This window comes from Bubalus kerabau, chromosome 6 (assembly GCF_029407905.1).
Source record: "Bubalus kerabau isolate K-KA32 ecotype Philippines breed swamp buffalo chromosome 6, PCC_UOA_SB_1v2, whole genome shotgun sequence".
In the NCBI taxonomy this organism is placed as follows: domain Eukaryota; kingdom Metazoa; phylum Chordata; class Mammalia; order Artiodactyla; family Bovidae; genus Bubalus; species Bubalus kerabau.
In genome coordinates, this window is record NC_073629.1 from 9,736,273 (window position 1) to 9,750,652 (window position 14,380).

General features: G+C 39.2%; 1 protein-coding gene across 1 annotated transcript in view; it reads left to right on the forward strand.

Annotated features, from left to right (window-relative positions):
* Positions 1-14,380, forward strand: part of CD84 (CD84 molecule) — a 45,222-nt gene that overhangs the window by 9,469 nt on the left and 21,373 nt on the right. Inside the window, exon 2 of the mRNA XM_055583850.1 lies at positions 7,369-7,710. Within this exon, the coding sequence (XP_055439825.1) occupies positions 7,369-7,710 (342 nt within the window). The remainder of the gene's footprint in view (positions 1-7,368; positions 7,711-14,380) is intronic.

Below are 14,380 nucleotides of genomic sequence, written 5' to 3' on the forward strand. Positions count from 1 at the left end.
TTTCCTTTAGGACCGATGGGTTGGATTCCCTTGTAGTCCAAGGGACTCTCAAGAGTCTTCTCCAGCACCACAGTTCAAAAGCATCCATTCTTTGGCGCTCAGATTTCTTTATAGTCCAGCTCTCATATCACGTACATAGCTTTGACTTATATGGACCTTAGTTGGCAAAGTAATGTCTCTGTGTTTTAATATGCTGTCTAGGCTGGTCATAGCTTTTCTTCCAAGGAGCAAGCATCTTTTAATTTTATGGCTGCAGTCACCATCTGCAGTGATTTTGGAGCCCAAGAAAATATAGTATCTCACTGTTTCCATTGTTTCCCCATCTATTTGCCATGATGCAATGATCTTAGTTTTTTTAATGTAGTGTTAAGCCAAATTTTTCACTCTCCTCTTTCACTTTCATCAAAAGGCTCTTTAGTTCTTTGCTTTCTTCACACTCATTATGAGATATTATAAATATGAGTCATCTCTTTTTCACTGGGCCCCAAGCCTGTTCACAAGTCCCTTCATCCCCTCAGTCAACCTGTTAACTCACTGGCAGTGTTCCCTAGAGCAGCATTTCCTCAAAAATTTTACATTCATCAAAATAATGATAGCAACTATCATTTTTATGTGCCAGGAATTTGTGCTTAGTGTTCTTTCTTCATAATTGCATTTAATAATTACCTATATTTTAAAGCTAAGGAACCTAAGAATCAGAGAATTTCAATTGTTTCCCCCAAATAACATATCTAGGCTCAAATATCCCTAGATTCAAGACCTGTGCCCCTAACTTTACACTTCTTAAGTAGTCCCTCTCCTGCCTCCACTTGCTTCCCACATTACTGAAGATATGAAGGCCATCAAGCATGACTCAGTTCAGTTCAGTCGCTCAGTCATGTCCGACTCTTTGCGACCCCATGAATCGCAGCACGCCAGGCCTCCCTGTCCATCACCATCTCCCGGAGTTCACTCAAACTCATGTCCATCGAGTCGGTAATGCCATCCAGCCATCTCATCCTCTGTCGTCCCCTTCTCCTCCTGCCCTCAATCCCTCCCAGATCAGGGTCTTTTCCAATGAGTCAACTCTTCACATGAGGTGGCCAAAGTACTGGAGTTTCAGCTTTAGCATCAGTCCTTCCAAAGAACACCCAGGACTGATCTCCTTTAGAATGGACTGGTTGGATCTCCTTGCAGCCCCAGGTGACTAGTTACCATTTTATCTTCTCTGTTCCAAAAAGTCCACTACATATTAAGCAACATCTATGTGCCCTCCCAACAATTTCATGAGGTAGGTATTACTATATCCTATCTTGTAGCTAAGTAAGATAAGGGCCTTGGTAACTATCAGGAATTGAACACAGACCCATTGGACTCAAACCGTGCGTTTCTTCCATCTTGCCAAGCAAACTTTCTCCTATCCTCACTCCCAACAAGACCTCAAAATATCAATATCCTTTCACACATCCTTTCCTTTTTTCCTTCCACTTCAGATGAAGACATGACCCTCCTCTGACTGAAAACGTATACCTTTCTCTGCACACCATTTCCCTTCCATTTTTTGTTCCACACAAGTTTTAGTGGCCTGTGTATACTTCACTGTGCTTGGTGCTTGGGATTTTAAGACAAGATTCCCAGATTCAAGTGACTCAGTGTCCAGAAACAGACATGTGGGTTCATGACTACCACCCAGTGTGGCAAGTACTATGAGAGAGAAACAAAGAACTCCATGCGTAGGGACATCTATCCTAGATCAGGGAAATCTCTATCTTCTTTTCCTCCATACCACACTTCCCCCTTCAACATCATCTATTTTAAAATAAAATCAAATAGATTAGTTTTGTTTGGCTCTCTAGCTAGCTATTTGTTCTATTTTATAAACTTTCTTTCACTATGAAGCTTCTACACTTCTTTACCACCTTTTCTATCCTCAATCCACTACACTCTGGCCTCCATTTGAATCATCCTAACTTGAACTACATTCTCAAAGGCCATCAGTAATCTCCTAATGGACAAATCTAGGGGTCATTTCCAGCCTTTAACTCACTTGAAGACTCTGGATCACTAGACGTCAGTGATAGTTACCTTCTTGAGATTCTTTCTCCTCCTGGGTTTCATGATTTTGTCCACTATTGGTGCCTCTCTTGCCATTGTATCGCTTGATCTATTCAGTTTCTTTTGATAATGCCTCTTCTGTAACTGTAAGCACTTATCACAAGGTTCAGCCTTGGACTTCAGCCTACTCTTCCTGAGTGACCCTCTCCTTCAATCACTTCCTCTACATAGATGATTCCTAAACCACTTGGATTTCAGTTTGATGGCAAGTGACAGAGACTCAAAAATAAGAATTCCTTAAAGAAGACAGAAATTTATTTCTTGTTAGTGTAAAATGTTTGGAGTTGGCGGTTCAGTTGGTAGAATAGTTCACAAGGTCATCAGGGATCCACACTTTTTGAGTCTCCCTGCTCCATGATTCTCAGTACTTGGCTTCCTCTTCTTGATCCAAAATGTCCAAGATCCACTGTCATGGCATTCCAGGCTATCACAAGCAAGGAAGAGATGAAGAAAGCAAACGCCGTCTTCTTAACGACATAAAAGTCAACACAATACTTGCACTTTCGTCCCATGGACCTGAACTTAGTCACATGACCAAACTGAGATTGCAGAAAGTTGGGTGATATAATCTTTATTCACCCTAATATTTATTAGCAAGGTGACCATGCACCTTGCTAAAAATTAGGGATTCTATTACTAAGAATGAAGTAGAAAACAAATATTGGAAAACAACCAGGAGATTCTGCCACAGCCCCCAAACAATACTTTGAATACATTTTTACTTTTCTTATCTTCCATTCTTCTAACTTCTCATTTAGTGGTGCACCATCATCTCACATTCAGAGTTTCTGACATTAAACTTGTCTTCTCCTTTTGACTTCTTCCAAGCATAAACTTAATCAAATTCCAGTAGCTATTAGTTTTCCACTCTCATGAACTAGACACTCAATATACTGTTGAATTTTATGACATGCCTCTTCATTCCTTGCCTTTCTTTGTCCTATCTCTCAAGATTTATCCCTTCCTTTCCATTCCCATTATCACCCCTTGATTCATGCCCAGATGGCTAACAGTAGCCTCTGAAATGGTCTTTCAAGCCCAGCTTTTCTTTCCTCTTATTCCTCCTACAAATTATTACCATATGACTCTAACCCTAAAGCATTATTAGCCTTTGTTCTCAAAAACTTTAATAGCTTCCCCCTGCCTGTGGTGTAGACTTCAAACTCAGGTCTGTCCTAAATCTAAACCTAAATTTACATTTCTAGCCTAATTGTTCTCTACTTTGTTAAGCAAATCTATAGTTATTCAACCTGCATCACACATTCTTCTCTTTCTAAACCTTTATTCAGAACCTGAAGACCTGAGACACTAATTCTTTCCCTTTCTATCTAGTAACATTCTTTTCATTCTTCAAGGTCCTCTTCAAATTCTGTTTCCTCCAAGAAGTTTTTTCTAACCACTGCAGATCAAAGTGATCTATCCTTCTTCAAATTCCTATTGTAATTACTGTCTCTACCATTCATTTGAATTTATCATTTACCAGTTCATATTGCAAAAGTGAGTTATGAGTGTGTATGTGTGTGTGTGTCTTATTTCCCTAACCATATATGAAATTTTTAAAAGGGACAGAGAACTTGTCTTGGTCATAGACTTGCATAGTGCTTTGCGTAGTAAGTCCTTAAGACATTTTTGTGCCACAAATTCTCTCTGAAATTAAGTTTTCTTAAAGTTGCCTCCAACATTAATATAGTGTTTGAATCCCCCCAGCACATAGAAAAATAAATATTAGCATTGGCTGATATGGAGATTCTTAAAACACCAAAGTCTTTAAGAGAAGAATAGAGGCCACCAAGTGCAGTGGTACTGAAAACTGTCCCTCCGTGCTTTTCCTGAATTAGCCCTTAATAATGGTTCTTCATACATTCTTCAGTATGGTCTTGGTGTTACCAAAGTCATCATAGAAATGGACTAGGGAAGTCCTAAAGAGCATATCCTAATTGTTAAGATGAGGATGAGAATGAGAATCGTTATCATTAATAACCTCAGAAATAACGCATTTGGGGAGTTGGTGATGGACAGGGAGGCCTGGTGTGCTGCAGTTTATGGGGTCGCAAAGAGTCGGACATGACTGAGCAACTAATCTGATATGATCTGATCTGATTTTGCCTTGATGGTCAACAAAGAGTTTCCACCCATATATGATTTTTCTGATCACTAATTAGATAAGCAAATTTTATAGTTACTATTGCCATTCTGTAGATGAAGAAACTGAGACTCAGAAAAGCCTCGTGACTTAATTAAGGTTGACCAGCTCATATGTAGAAGTAGCAGCTATGGCTACTCGTAGCACCTATGACTTCATCCTCCCTATCTTTTCTTTGCCTGCTATCGTTTTGTGGGTGCCTCATACCTCCGTTGGGTGTTCAAAGGTACATATTATGCTTGTGCAAGCCCTACACTTTTTCTCAGAAAGCCCAGGAGTCTTACCGGCAGCACTACAGCACAAAATAGTAAAAAGACTTCCTTTAGCTTAGCTATCTGACACCCTCACCGCCTCACTGTTTGATGCCCAAGCACCACTTCCTGAACGATTCGCAATAGGAGACAAGATATACTTCAAAAAGCAATCATTCTGTGGCTGCACAACTGCCCTCCTACTAAGATCTCAGCCTTAGTAAACTGCCCACCATTTCCTGGGGTTGATGAGAAAACCCACCAGAATTATGAGTCTATAGAACCCCCACCTTTTCCATCTTCTCACACTGAACCTGAACCCAAAGAGTGAAATGGAAATTAGGCACAAGGACTTGATATTAAAAAAAAGAAAAAAACCTTGTGAGATCTGGCACCAGGGCCAGTTGTACACTTTGCAGAACCCAGTAGGATATGAAAATATAGGGTCTTTTTACAAGTAATATTAAGAAGTTCATGACAACACAACAGCATTAAATCAAGTTCAGGTCCTTCTGAGCTCAAGTCTCTGTACCCTGCACAGGTCACATGTCCGGTTGGGGACATTCAAGGATTCAGGCTGGGACACTCCAAGTGCCGTTCTACCCGATCTCATCAACACAGTGGCAGAGCTTATCTGGGGAGAATTAATCTTCAAGGAATGGATTTTGGCTAACTCTGACTCCTGCCACCAAAGACGAGCTTAGTCTCTCCTTCTGTTCCCCCAGTAGTTTGGTTGCTATTGCTTTTACTGTTTAGTCCTCATCATATTGTATTACTGTTCACATGTATGCACATGCATCTTATTCTCTGGGCTCTGAGTTCCTCAGAGTGGCCACCATGTCCTATTCATCCCTGAGTGGCACTTGTTTAGTCATGTCCCACTCTTTTGTGATCCGGTGGACTGTAGCCCGTCAGGCTCCTCTGTCCATGAGATTTCCCAGGCAAGAATACTAGAGTGGCTTGCCATTTCTTTCTCCAGGGCATCTTCCCAATCCAGGCAGATTCTTTACCACTGAGCGACCTGGGAAGCCCTAGCACTTAATAAATGTTTGTAGATAAGGGTCCTTAGTCTCCTTCTTCCCCACCCCTCCCACCCCAGGACCTTGTTACATCTCCATCTCTACTTAGCCCACCCCAACTAAGTCACCAGTCCTTGCCTGGGATATTCCTTCTGAGGGAAAATGTTGGATGTTCTGAAAGGAAAGAGGTTTATGTGAGCAGTCCCTGGCTTGTCCAGAAAGTACTGGGCTAGAGTGCAAGGGTGGTCATAGTGAGACAGCACCATCAGTTTAAGAAATCCCTTTGCTTTTCTGACGCCTCACAATGACTTGTATTCTCAGTGACCTTTATTCTTATCCTCTTTATGCCAAGCCCTGAATAAACTTTAGAGTCAGGCTGAACCCACTTAAGTGAAAAGTTCTGCTCTGCTCTTTGGGGCTTATATGCAGTCAGTACTCATCAGAATGGCCCTGTTAGTGTTTATGGCTGAAGCTCTTCTTGATTGGTCAGTGCTTGTGTCTACTGGTTATTAAATGTTTTGAATATCATACATGCTGGCTCAAAACACCCTCTCATACCATATAGCTCAGTGAGAATAACAGAGTAATGAAAGAATAGAAGAAAAGGGAGAAAATAACACCTTATAATTATATTGCCATTCATTTTACTAACTATGTATTAAATCAGTTTATGTTCATAAGGTAATGGAAGAGAAGAGAACAAAATAAACTTTTAATTTTTTTCTATGTTAGATTTTCATCCTTCAGCTTTATACTGAATACTACAATCCCAAAATTATTCCTGGATTCCCAGAATGAATCACTTCCCTTTCCTAGTCTCTCTCAAAGTGCCATAACATTTATCTTATTTGTAGTTGCCTTATCAAACTTGTTCTCTTCGTTTAAGTTCCAGGGAACAGAAACCATGTCTATTTTTACTCACCATTGTACCCCAGTCTCTTTACATCATGCTTTAAAGAGTAGAGGCTCAACAAGCATTTGTATTATAATCAAATTAATAAATACTCGCTATAAGATCTAGAACAAAGTTGTCCTTGAATAAATACATCCATTCATTCATAAAAGTATAAATGAATAAATGAACTTTGCTTACTTCAGAAGTTGCTCCAAAAGAGCCTAGGCAACACATAACTGAATTTAATTTATTAAATCATCCCACAAATATTTGCTAAGCACCCTCTATGTATCAGATACTCATCTACAGACTGGAGTTATAACAGTAAGCAAAAAGAGCCCTCAAAATCACTAACTTGGGGAATATTTACTCCAGGACCTCTAAAGCACTCTCTGCCTATATCTTCTAGGAATAGAGGCATAAATGTAACTCTTTTTTTTTTTTTTGCAAAGACCATGGCAGCCATCGCAAGCTCTGGTCCCCAGCTCTTCTACCACTTGGCAATTTGACCTTGGGAAAGAAAATATTTAATATCTCAGATCTTAGAGGTTTAAATATGGAGATTTATGGCCTTAATCTCTCAAATTCCATCTAACTCTTATTAGAGTCTAGGTGTCTAGATAAATATGTTTTAATGAAATGGATTGCTTAAAAATTCACTGGGTATGGCAAAACCAATACAATATTGTAAAGTAATTAGCCTCCAATTAAATAAATTTATAATAAAAAAATTCACTGGGAAACTTAATTTTTGAATGAGAATCTTTAGAAAATTTAGCCATCATAACATGTTAAATATGTTTAAAGTAAAATCCAAAAAAAGAGGAAAAAAGATATCATCAAGAACCTGGATCAGCTGTTCCTCAGGGAGATTCAAGCCTGGAGAGACAGAGAATTCTAAAAGGAGCAACAGTCAAATGGTTATGGTTTTGTCAAATGTTTATGGTTTTCTATTTATGTTCTCAGGTCTGGAAGCAGCTGGAAGCGACACAGACATCTTCATAGTGAATGGGATTCTGGGGGAGTCAGCTACTTTTCCCTTAAATATCCAACCATCACAGAAAGTTACCATCATTTCTTGGCATTCCAAAACATCTGTTGCTTTCGTAACACCAGGAAACATGGGAGAAGAACCCACAGTTACCATAACCCACCAAAATTACCATGAACGAATAAGTGTCTCAGGTCAGAACTATAACCTGGAGCTCAGAAATCTGAGGATTGAAGACTCAGGGATCTACAAAGCCGACATAAATGTAGAGACCTCTAAAACGACAACCACCAGGTCCTACAACCTTCAAGTCTATCGTAAGTTGTAGACAGAGAGAAGGCTTGTTTTTTTATTTTTACTTTGCAGTTTGCTATGTAAAAACACCTTCATTTCTGACAGTTGGGTTCCCTAAATCTTTTCATACTTATAAGTACTTACATAAATATATTGATGCTTATGGAGAGGGTATGGCTTTGCTTGCATTTAGCAATGTACTCTTCCTGTAAACCTTGTTTTTCTTTTCTATAAAATGAAAATAATCATACTATTTACTTCCCATAGTTATTGTGAATATCAAGTAAGATAGAGTATGCAAAGTACTTTAAAAAAAAAACCCTTTTTATTTTGAAATAATTATAGAGGCATAGAAAGGTGTAAAGAAATGTATAGGGAGTGCCTGTGTGCATTTCACCCATCTTTTCCCAATGGTAACAGCTTACATAACTAGAGTACAATATCAAAGCAAGGAAATTGGCATTGGTACAACCTATAGAGCTTATTTAGGTTTCAGCAGTTATATAGGCACTCATTTATGTGTATGTGTGAAGTTCTGTACAACTTAGTCATATTAATAGCTTCATGTAACCATTACCATAATCAACAAACTTAAGTGGACCAACATCATAAGATTACTTCATCCTTTACAGTCACTCATTACCACCCTCTTTCTCCTCCCAAACTCCTGGAAGACATTAATCCACTCTTAATATCTAGAATTATGCTACTTCACAAATGTTACATGGATAGAATCATGCAGTATGCATGCTTTTTTCATTCATCATAATTTCTTTGAGTCATCCTAATTATTGCAACTATCAATAGGTTATATATTTTTATTGCTGGATAGTATTTCATGGTATAGATGTGTTACTTTGTTTAACCATTCACCTACGGAGGGATATTTTAGTTGTTTCTAGTTTGGTGCTAAATCACTTCAGTCATGTTTGACTGTTTACAACCCCATGGACTGTAGCCCACCAGGCTCCTCAGTCTGTGGGATTTTCCAGGCAAGAATACAGGAGGGGGTTGCTATTTTCTTCTCCAGGAAGCTTCCCAAACCAGGGATCAAATCTGCATCTCTTATGTCTCCTGCATTGGCATCATCTAAGAAGCTATTCTAGTTTGGGGGCAATTACAAATAAGTTGATATGAATATTTGTGTACAAGTTTCTACATTAAATGACTTTCTGTTTCTTTAAGATAAATGGCCAAGAATGAAATCATATGGTAAATCCATTTTTCTTTTTTTGTTTATTGTGATTAAATATATATAACATTTAACATGCTAATTATTTTTAAGTGTAACACTCAGTGGCATTAAATACGTTCACATTGTTGTGCAATCATCATCCTCTTCAGAACTTTGTTTTCCCCTTTTAAATAGATTCTATTTTTTAGAGCAGTTCAAGGTTCATGAAAAATTGAGTAAAAGTACAGGAGTTCCCATATGCATCCTGCCGCCAACAACATAACTAGACTCCTACATTGTCTATATCTCCCACCAGAGTGATACATTCATTACAATTAATAATGTATATTGATACATCATTACCAAAGTCCATAGTTTACATTAGGGTTTGCTCTTAGTGTTGTACATTCTATGGGTAATGGTAAAATATAATGATATTTATCCACCGTTATAGTATCATTCAGAATAGCTTCACTGCCTTGAAAACCCTCCGTGCTCTGCTTATTCACCCCTCCACACCACCCCTGGCAACCACTAATCTTTTTACTGTCTCAATTGTTGTTGTTTAGTCGCTAAGTCGTATCTGACTTTTTGCAACACCCCCCCCCCCCACCCCACCACGGACTGCAGCATGCCAGGCTCCTCCATCCTTCACTGTCTCCCAGAGTTCGCTCAGATTTATGTCCATTGAGCTGGTGATGCTATCTAACCAGCTCATTCTCTGCCACCCTCTTCCCCTTTCACTTCAATCTTTCCCTGCATCAGGGTTTTTTCAAAGAGGAAACTGTCTCCATGGTTTTGTCTTTTTCAGAATATCTAGTTGGAATCACATAGTATGATATGTGATCCCCTTCAGGTTGGGTTCTTCCACATAATAAAATACATTTAAGTTCTCTTCATACCTTTTCATGGCTTGATAACTCTCTCCAAAACTTTTGAGTCATTTTTAGTGTTAAAAATATTGCCAAATTATTTTGCATTCCCATCAAAAATGTATGAATGATTTGATGTATCTAGCATTTAATGTTGTCAGTATATTTTATTTTGGCCATTCTGATGAGTGTGTAGTGATATTTCATTTTGGTTTTTAATCTTAATTTCACCAGTAGCTAATGCAAAATGCTTTTAAGAGGTAAAATATTAGTACAGTTATTATCACTAAAATTGAATTCACTGGCAGGTGTGTGGTGTGTTATGCAGTGCTGTTCAAGATATGGTCTGTATGTGGCAGCATCTTATTGGAAATGCAAATTCTCAGGCCCCAGTCCTTACCTTTGGTGGTGAAGTCCAGGAATCTGTATTTTAACATTCTCTCTGGACTATTCCTATGTGTGCTACAGTTTGAGAAGTGCTCATCTAGAACTGCCCTGTCCAATATGGTAGTCAGTAGCTACATGTAGCTCCTAAGTATTTGAAAGATGATGAGTACAAATCGAGATGTGCTGTAAATGTAAAATACACACTAGATTTTGAAAGGTTGCTGCTATGAGCTGTGAACGACACTGGGATTCTTGGCCTCTGGAGGAGGAAAATTTGATTCAGGGCCAGTGACAAGGCTTGATCACTCAGAGCTTTTTGTGTAATATAGTTTTATTGAAGTATAAAAGATATAGAGAAAGCTTCTGATATAGATATCAGAGAGGACAGAAAGAGTACCCCGTTGTTGGTTTTTAGCAAGGATTTTTATACCTATTCAGATCAGATCAGATCAGTCGCTCAGTCATGTCCGACTCTTTGCGACCCCATGAATCGCAGCAGTCCAGGCCTCCCTGTCCATCACCAACTCCCGGAGTTCACTGAAACTCACGTCCATCGAGTCAGTGATGCCATCCAGCCATCTCATCCTCTGTCCTCCCCTTCTCCTCTTGCCCCCAATCCCTCCCAGCATCAGAGTCTTTTCCAATGAGTCAGCTCTTCTCATGAGGTGGCTGAAGTACTGGAGTTTCAGCTTTAGCATCATTCCTTCCAAAGAAATCCCAGGGCTGATCTCCTTCAGAATGGACTGGTTGGATCTCCTTGCAGTCCAAGGGACTCTCAAGAGTCTTCTCCAACACCACAGTTCAAAAGCATCAATCCTTCGGCGCTCAGCCTTCTTCACAGTCCAACTCTCACATCCATACATGACCACTGGAAAAACCATAGCCTTGACTAGACAAACCTTTGTTGGCAAAGTAATGTCTCTGCTTTTCAATATACTATCTAGGTTGGTCATAACTTTCCTTCCAAGGAGTAAGTGTCTTTTAATTTCATGGCTGCAGTACCATCTGCAGTGATTTAGGAGCCCCCCAAAATAAAGTCTGACACTGTTTCCACTGTTACTCCATCTATTTCCCATGAAGTGATGGGACTGGATGCCATGATCTTCGTTTTCTGAATGTTGAACTTTAAGCCAGCTTTTTCACTCTCCACTTTCACTTTCATCAAGAGGCTTTTTAGTTTCTCTTCACTTTCTGCCATAAGGGTGGTGTCATCTGTGTATCTGAGGTTCCTGATATTTCTCCCTGCAATCTTGATTCCAGCTTGTGTTTCTTCCAGTCCAGCGTTTCTCATGATGTACTCTGCATATAAGTTAAATAAACAGGGTGACAATATACAGCCTTGATGTACTTCTTTTCCTATTTGGAACCAGTCTGTTGTTCCATGTCCAGTTCTAACTGTTGCTTCCTGACCTGCATACAAATTTCTCAAGAGGCAGACCAGGTGATCTGGTGTTCCCATCTCTTTCAGCATTTTCCACAGTTTATTGTGAGCCAGTCAAAGGTTTTGGCATAGTCAATAAAGCAGAAATAGATATTTTTCTGGAACTCTCTTGCTTTTTCCATGATCCAGCAGATGTTGGCAATTTGATCTCTGGTTCCTTTGCCTTTTCTAAAACCAGCTTGAACATCAGGAAGTTCACGGTTCACATATTGCTGAAGCCTGGCTTGGAGAATTTTGAGCATTACTTTACTAGCGTGTGAGATGAGTACAATTGTGCGGTAGTTTGAGCATTCTTTGGCATTGCTTTTCTTTGGGATTGGAATGAAAAGTGACCTTTTCCAGTCCTGTGGCCACTGCTGAGTTTTCCAAATTTGCTGGCATATTGAGTGCAGCACTTTCACAGCATCATCTTCCAGGATTTGGAATAGCTCAACTGGAATTCTATCACTTCCACTCGCTTTGTTCGTAGTGATGCTTTCTAAGGCCCACTTGACTTCACATTCCAGGATGTCTGGCTCTAGGTGAGTGATCACACCATTGTGATTATCTGGGTCTTGAAGATCTTTTTTGTACAGTTCTTCTGTGTATTCTTGCCACCTCTTCTTAATATCTTCTGCTTGTGTTAGGTCCATACTATTTCTGTCCTTTATTGAGCCCATCTTTGCATGAAATATTCCCTTGGTATCTCTGATTTTCTTGAAGAGATCCCTAGTCTTTCCCATTCTGTTGTTTCCTCTATTTCTTTTCATTGATCGCTGAGGAAGGCTTTCTTATCTCTTCTTGCTATTCTTTGGAACTCTGCATTCAGATGTTTATATCTTTCCTTTTCTCCTTTGCTTTTCGCTTCTTTTCTTTTCACAGCTATTTGTAAGGCCTCCCCAGACAGCCATTTTGCTTTTTTGCATTTCTTTTCCATGGGGATGGTCTTGATCCCTGTCTCCTGTACAATGTCATGAACCTCAGTCCATAGTTCATCAGGCATTCTATCTATCAGATCTAGGCCCTTAAATCTATTTCTCACTTCCACTGTATAATCATAAGGGATTTGATTTAGGTCATACCTGAATGGTCTAGTGGTTTTCCCTACTTTCTTCAATTTAAGTCTGAATTTGGCAATAAGGAGTTCATGGTCTGAGCCACAGTCAGCTCCTGGTCTTGTTTTTGCTGACTGTATAGAGCTTCTCCATCTTTGGCTGCAAAGAATATAATCAATCTGATTTCAGTGTTGACCATCTGGTGATGCAAAGAAAATTTATACCTATTAGCAAGCTGCTAATTAGAGAAAGAAAATGCCTCAAAACTGAGAAAGTTGCACCAGACACTTCACCCACAACATGCATTTAATATAGCATTGGCACAAGGTGAGTTATCCTGGGTCATAAAACAATTGACATGAATCTTGAGGAAAGGCAGATTTCCAAGCAAATACATAGTTTCATTAACATAGCTTAAGAGAACATCTTCATAAGAAAAACGCATTGACTAGCTCAAGGTTTGAGAAAAGTTCAGGCAACCAGGTGTCGTCATGGCAACACAGAATTTTAAAAGAAACCTCCTTTTAATTTTGTATAGAGAAGGGAAAAAAACATCTGACACTTGTAGTTTGTTTCTTCCTGCCACTTAAAAGAGTGAAAAAAAAGTGTCTGTTACTTGCAGTCTATTTCCTCCTCTTGGGGACCCCAAACCTTCCTGCCTGTTACCCTCTCAATTTCAAAGTCTTATCATCAAAAAAGAAACCCATAAAATATCTCATTAATTATTTTATATTGGTTCCATGTTGGATATGGTGAGTTAAATAAAATATATTATTACATCACCTGTTTATTTTCACCATTAGAAAACCTTAAATGACATAAGTGAGTAACATATTTTCAGCACTAATTTCTAGCATAGAGAATATTTGAACCATGTCTCAAGGATTTTACCATCTCCATCTGCTCCACAGTAGAAAACACAGAAATATGGCTAATACAATTCAGGTATATAGTTAGTCCACTAAAATTCAAGCTCCATAAAGGCAGAGACTTGTATATGATGTGTATCACTATATCCCCAGCTCCCACCTTGCCAGGTATACAGTGGGTGCTGCAGAAGTATCTGTTGAATGAAAGAATGAGTTAAGCATAGTAGTCCTGGGTCCTAATATAATGTCTGGTGATTGTAAGTGCTCAATTAATATAACATAATTGAAAGAACCATACCCAAGTTGGACACTTCAGAAAATATCTGACTCATTCAAGACCTTTGCTTGTGAAAATAAAGAGGGCATTCAATTTTTATGATATTTGTTTTCATCCCTTTATATGTTTAGTTTTACCCACTAAGTCTTTAGATGTTTTACCATCTGTAGTTAAGGCTGCTGCTGCTAAGTCGCTTCAGTCATGTCCGACTCTGTGCGACCCCATAGATGGCAGCCCACCAGGCTCTGCCATCCCTGGAATTCTCCAGGCAAGAACACTGGAGTGGGTTGCCATGTCCTTCTCCAATGCATGAAAGTGAAAAGTGAAAGTGAAGTCGCTCAGTCGTGTCCGACTCTTCGCGACCCCATGGACTGCAGCCCACCAGGCTCCTCCGTCCATGGGATTTTCCAGGCAAGAGTACTGGAGTGGGTTGCCATTGCCTTCTGCTGTAAAATCTTAGAGACTTCCCATACTACAAAATCTGTGCTTTTGGAGTAGTGAGCTGAGAAGACAAAGAGAAAAAAACTGACATTTACTGGACAGTACTTGACTGACATTCTACTAATTTTTAAAAATACATAAAGATTATACATATTTAGGCAACATATGCCAAAAGATAATACAGTGAAATACAACCCT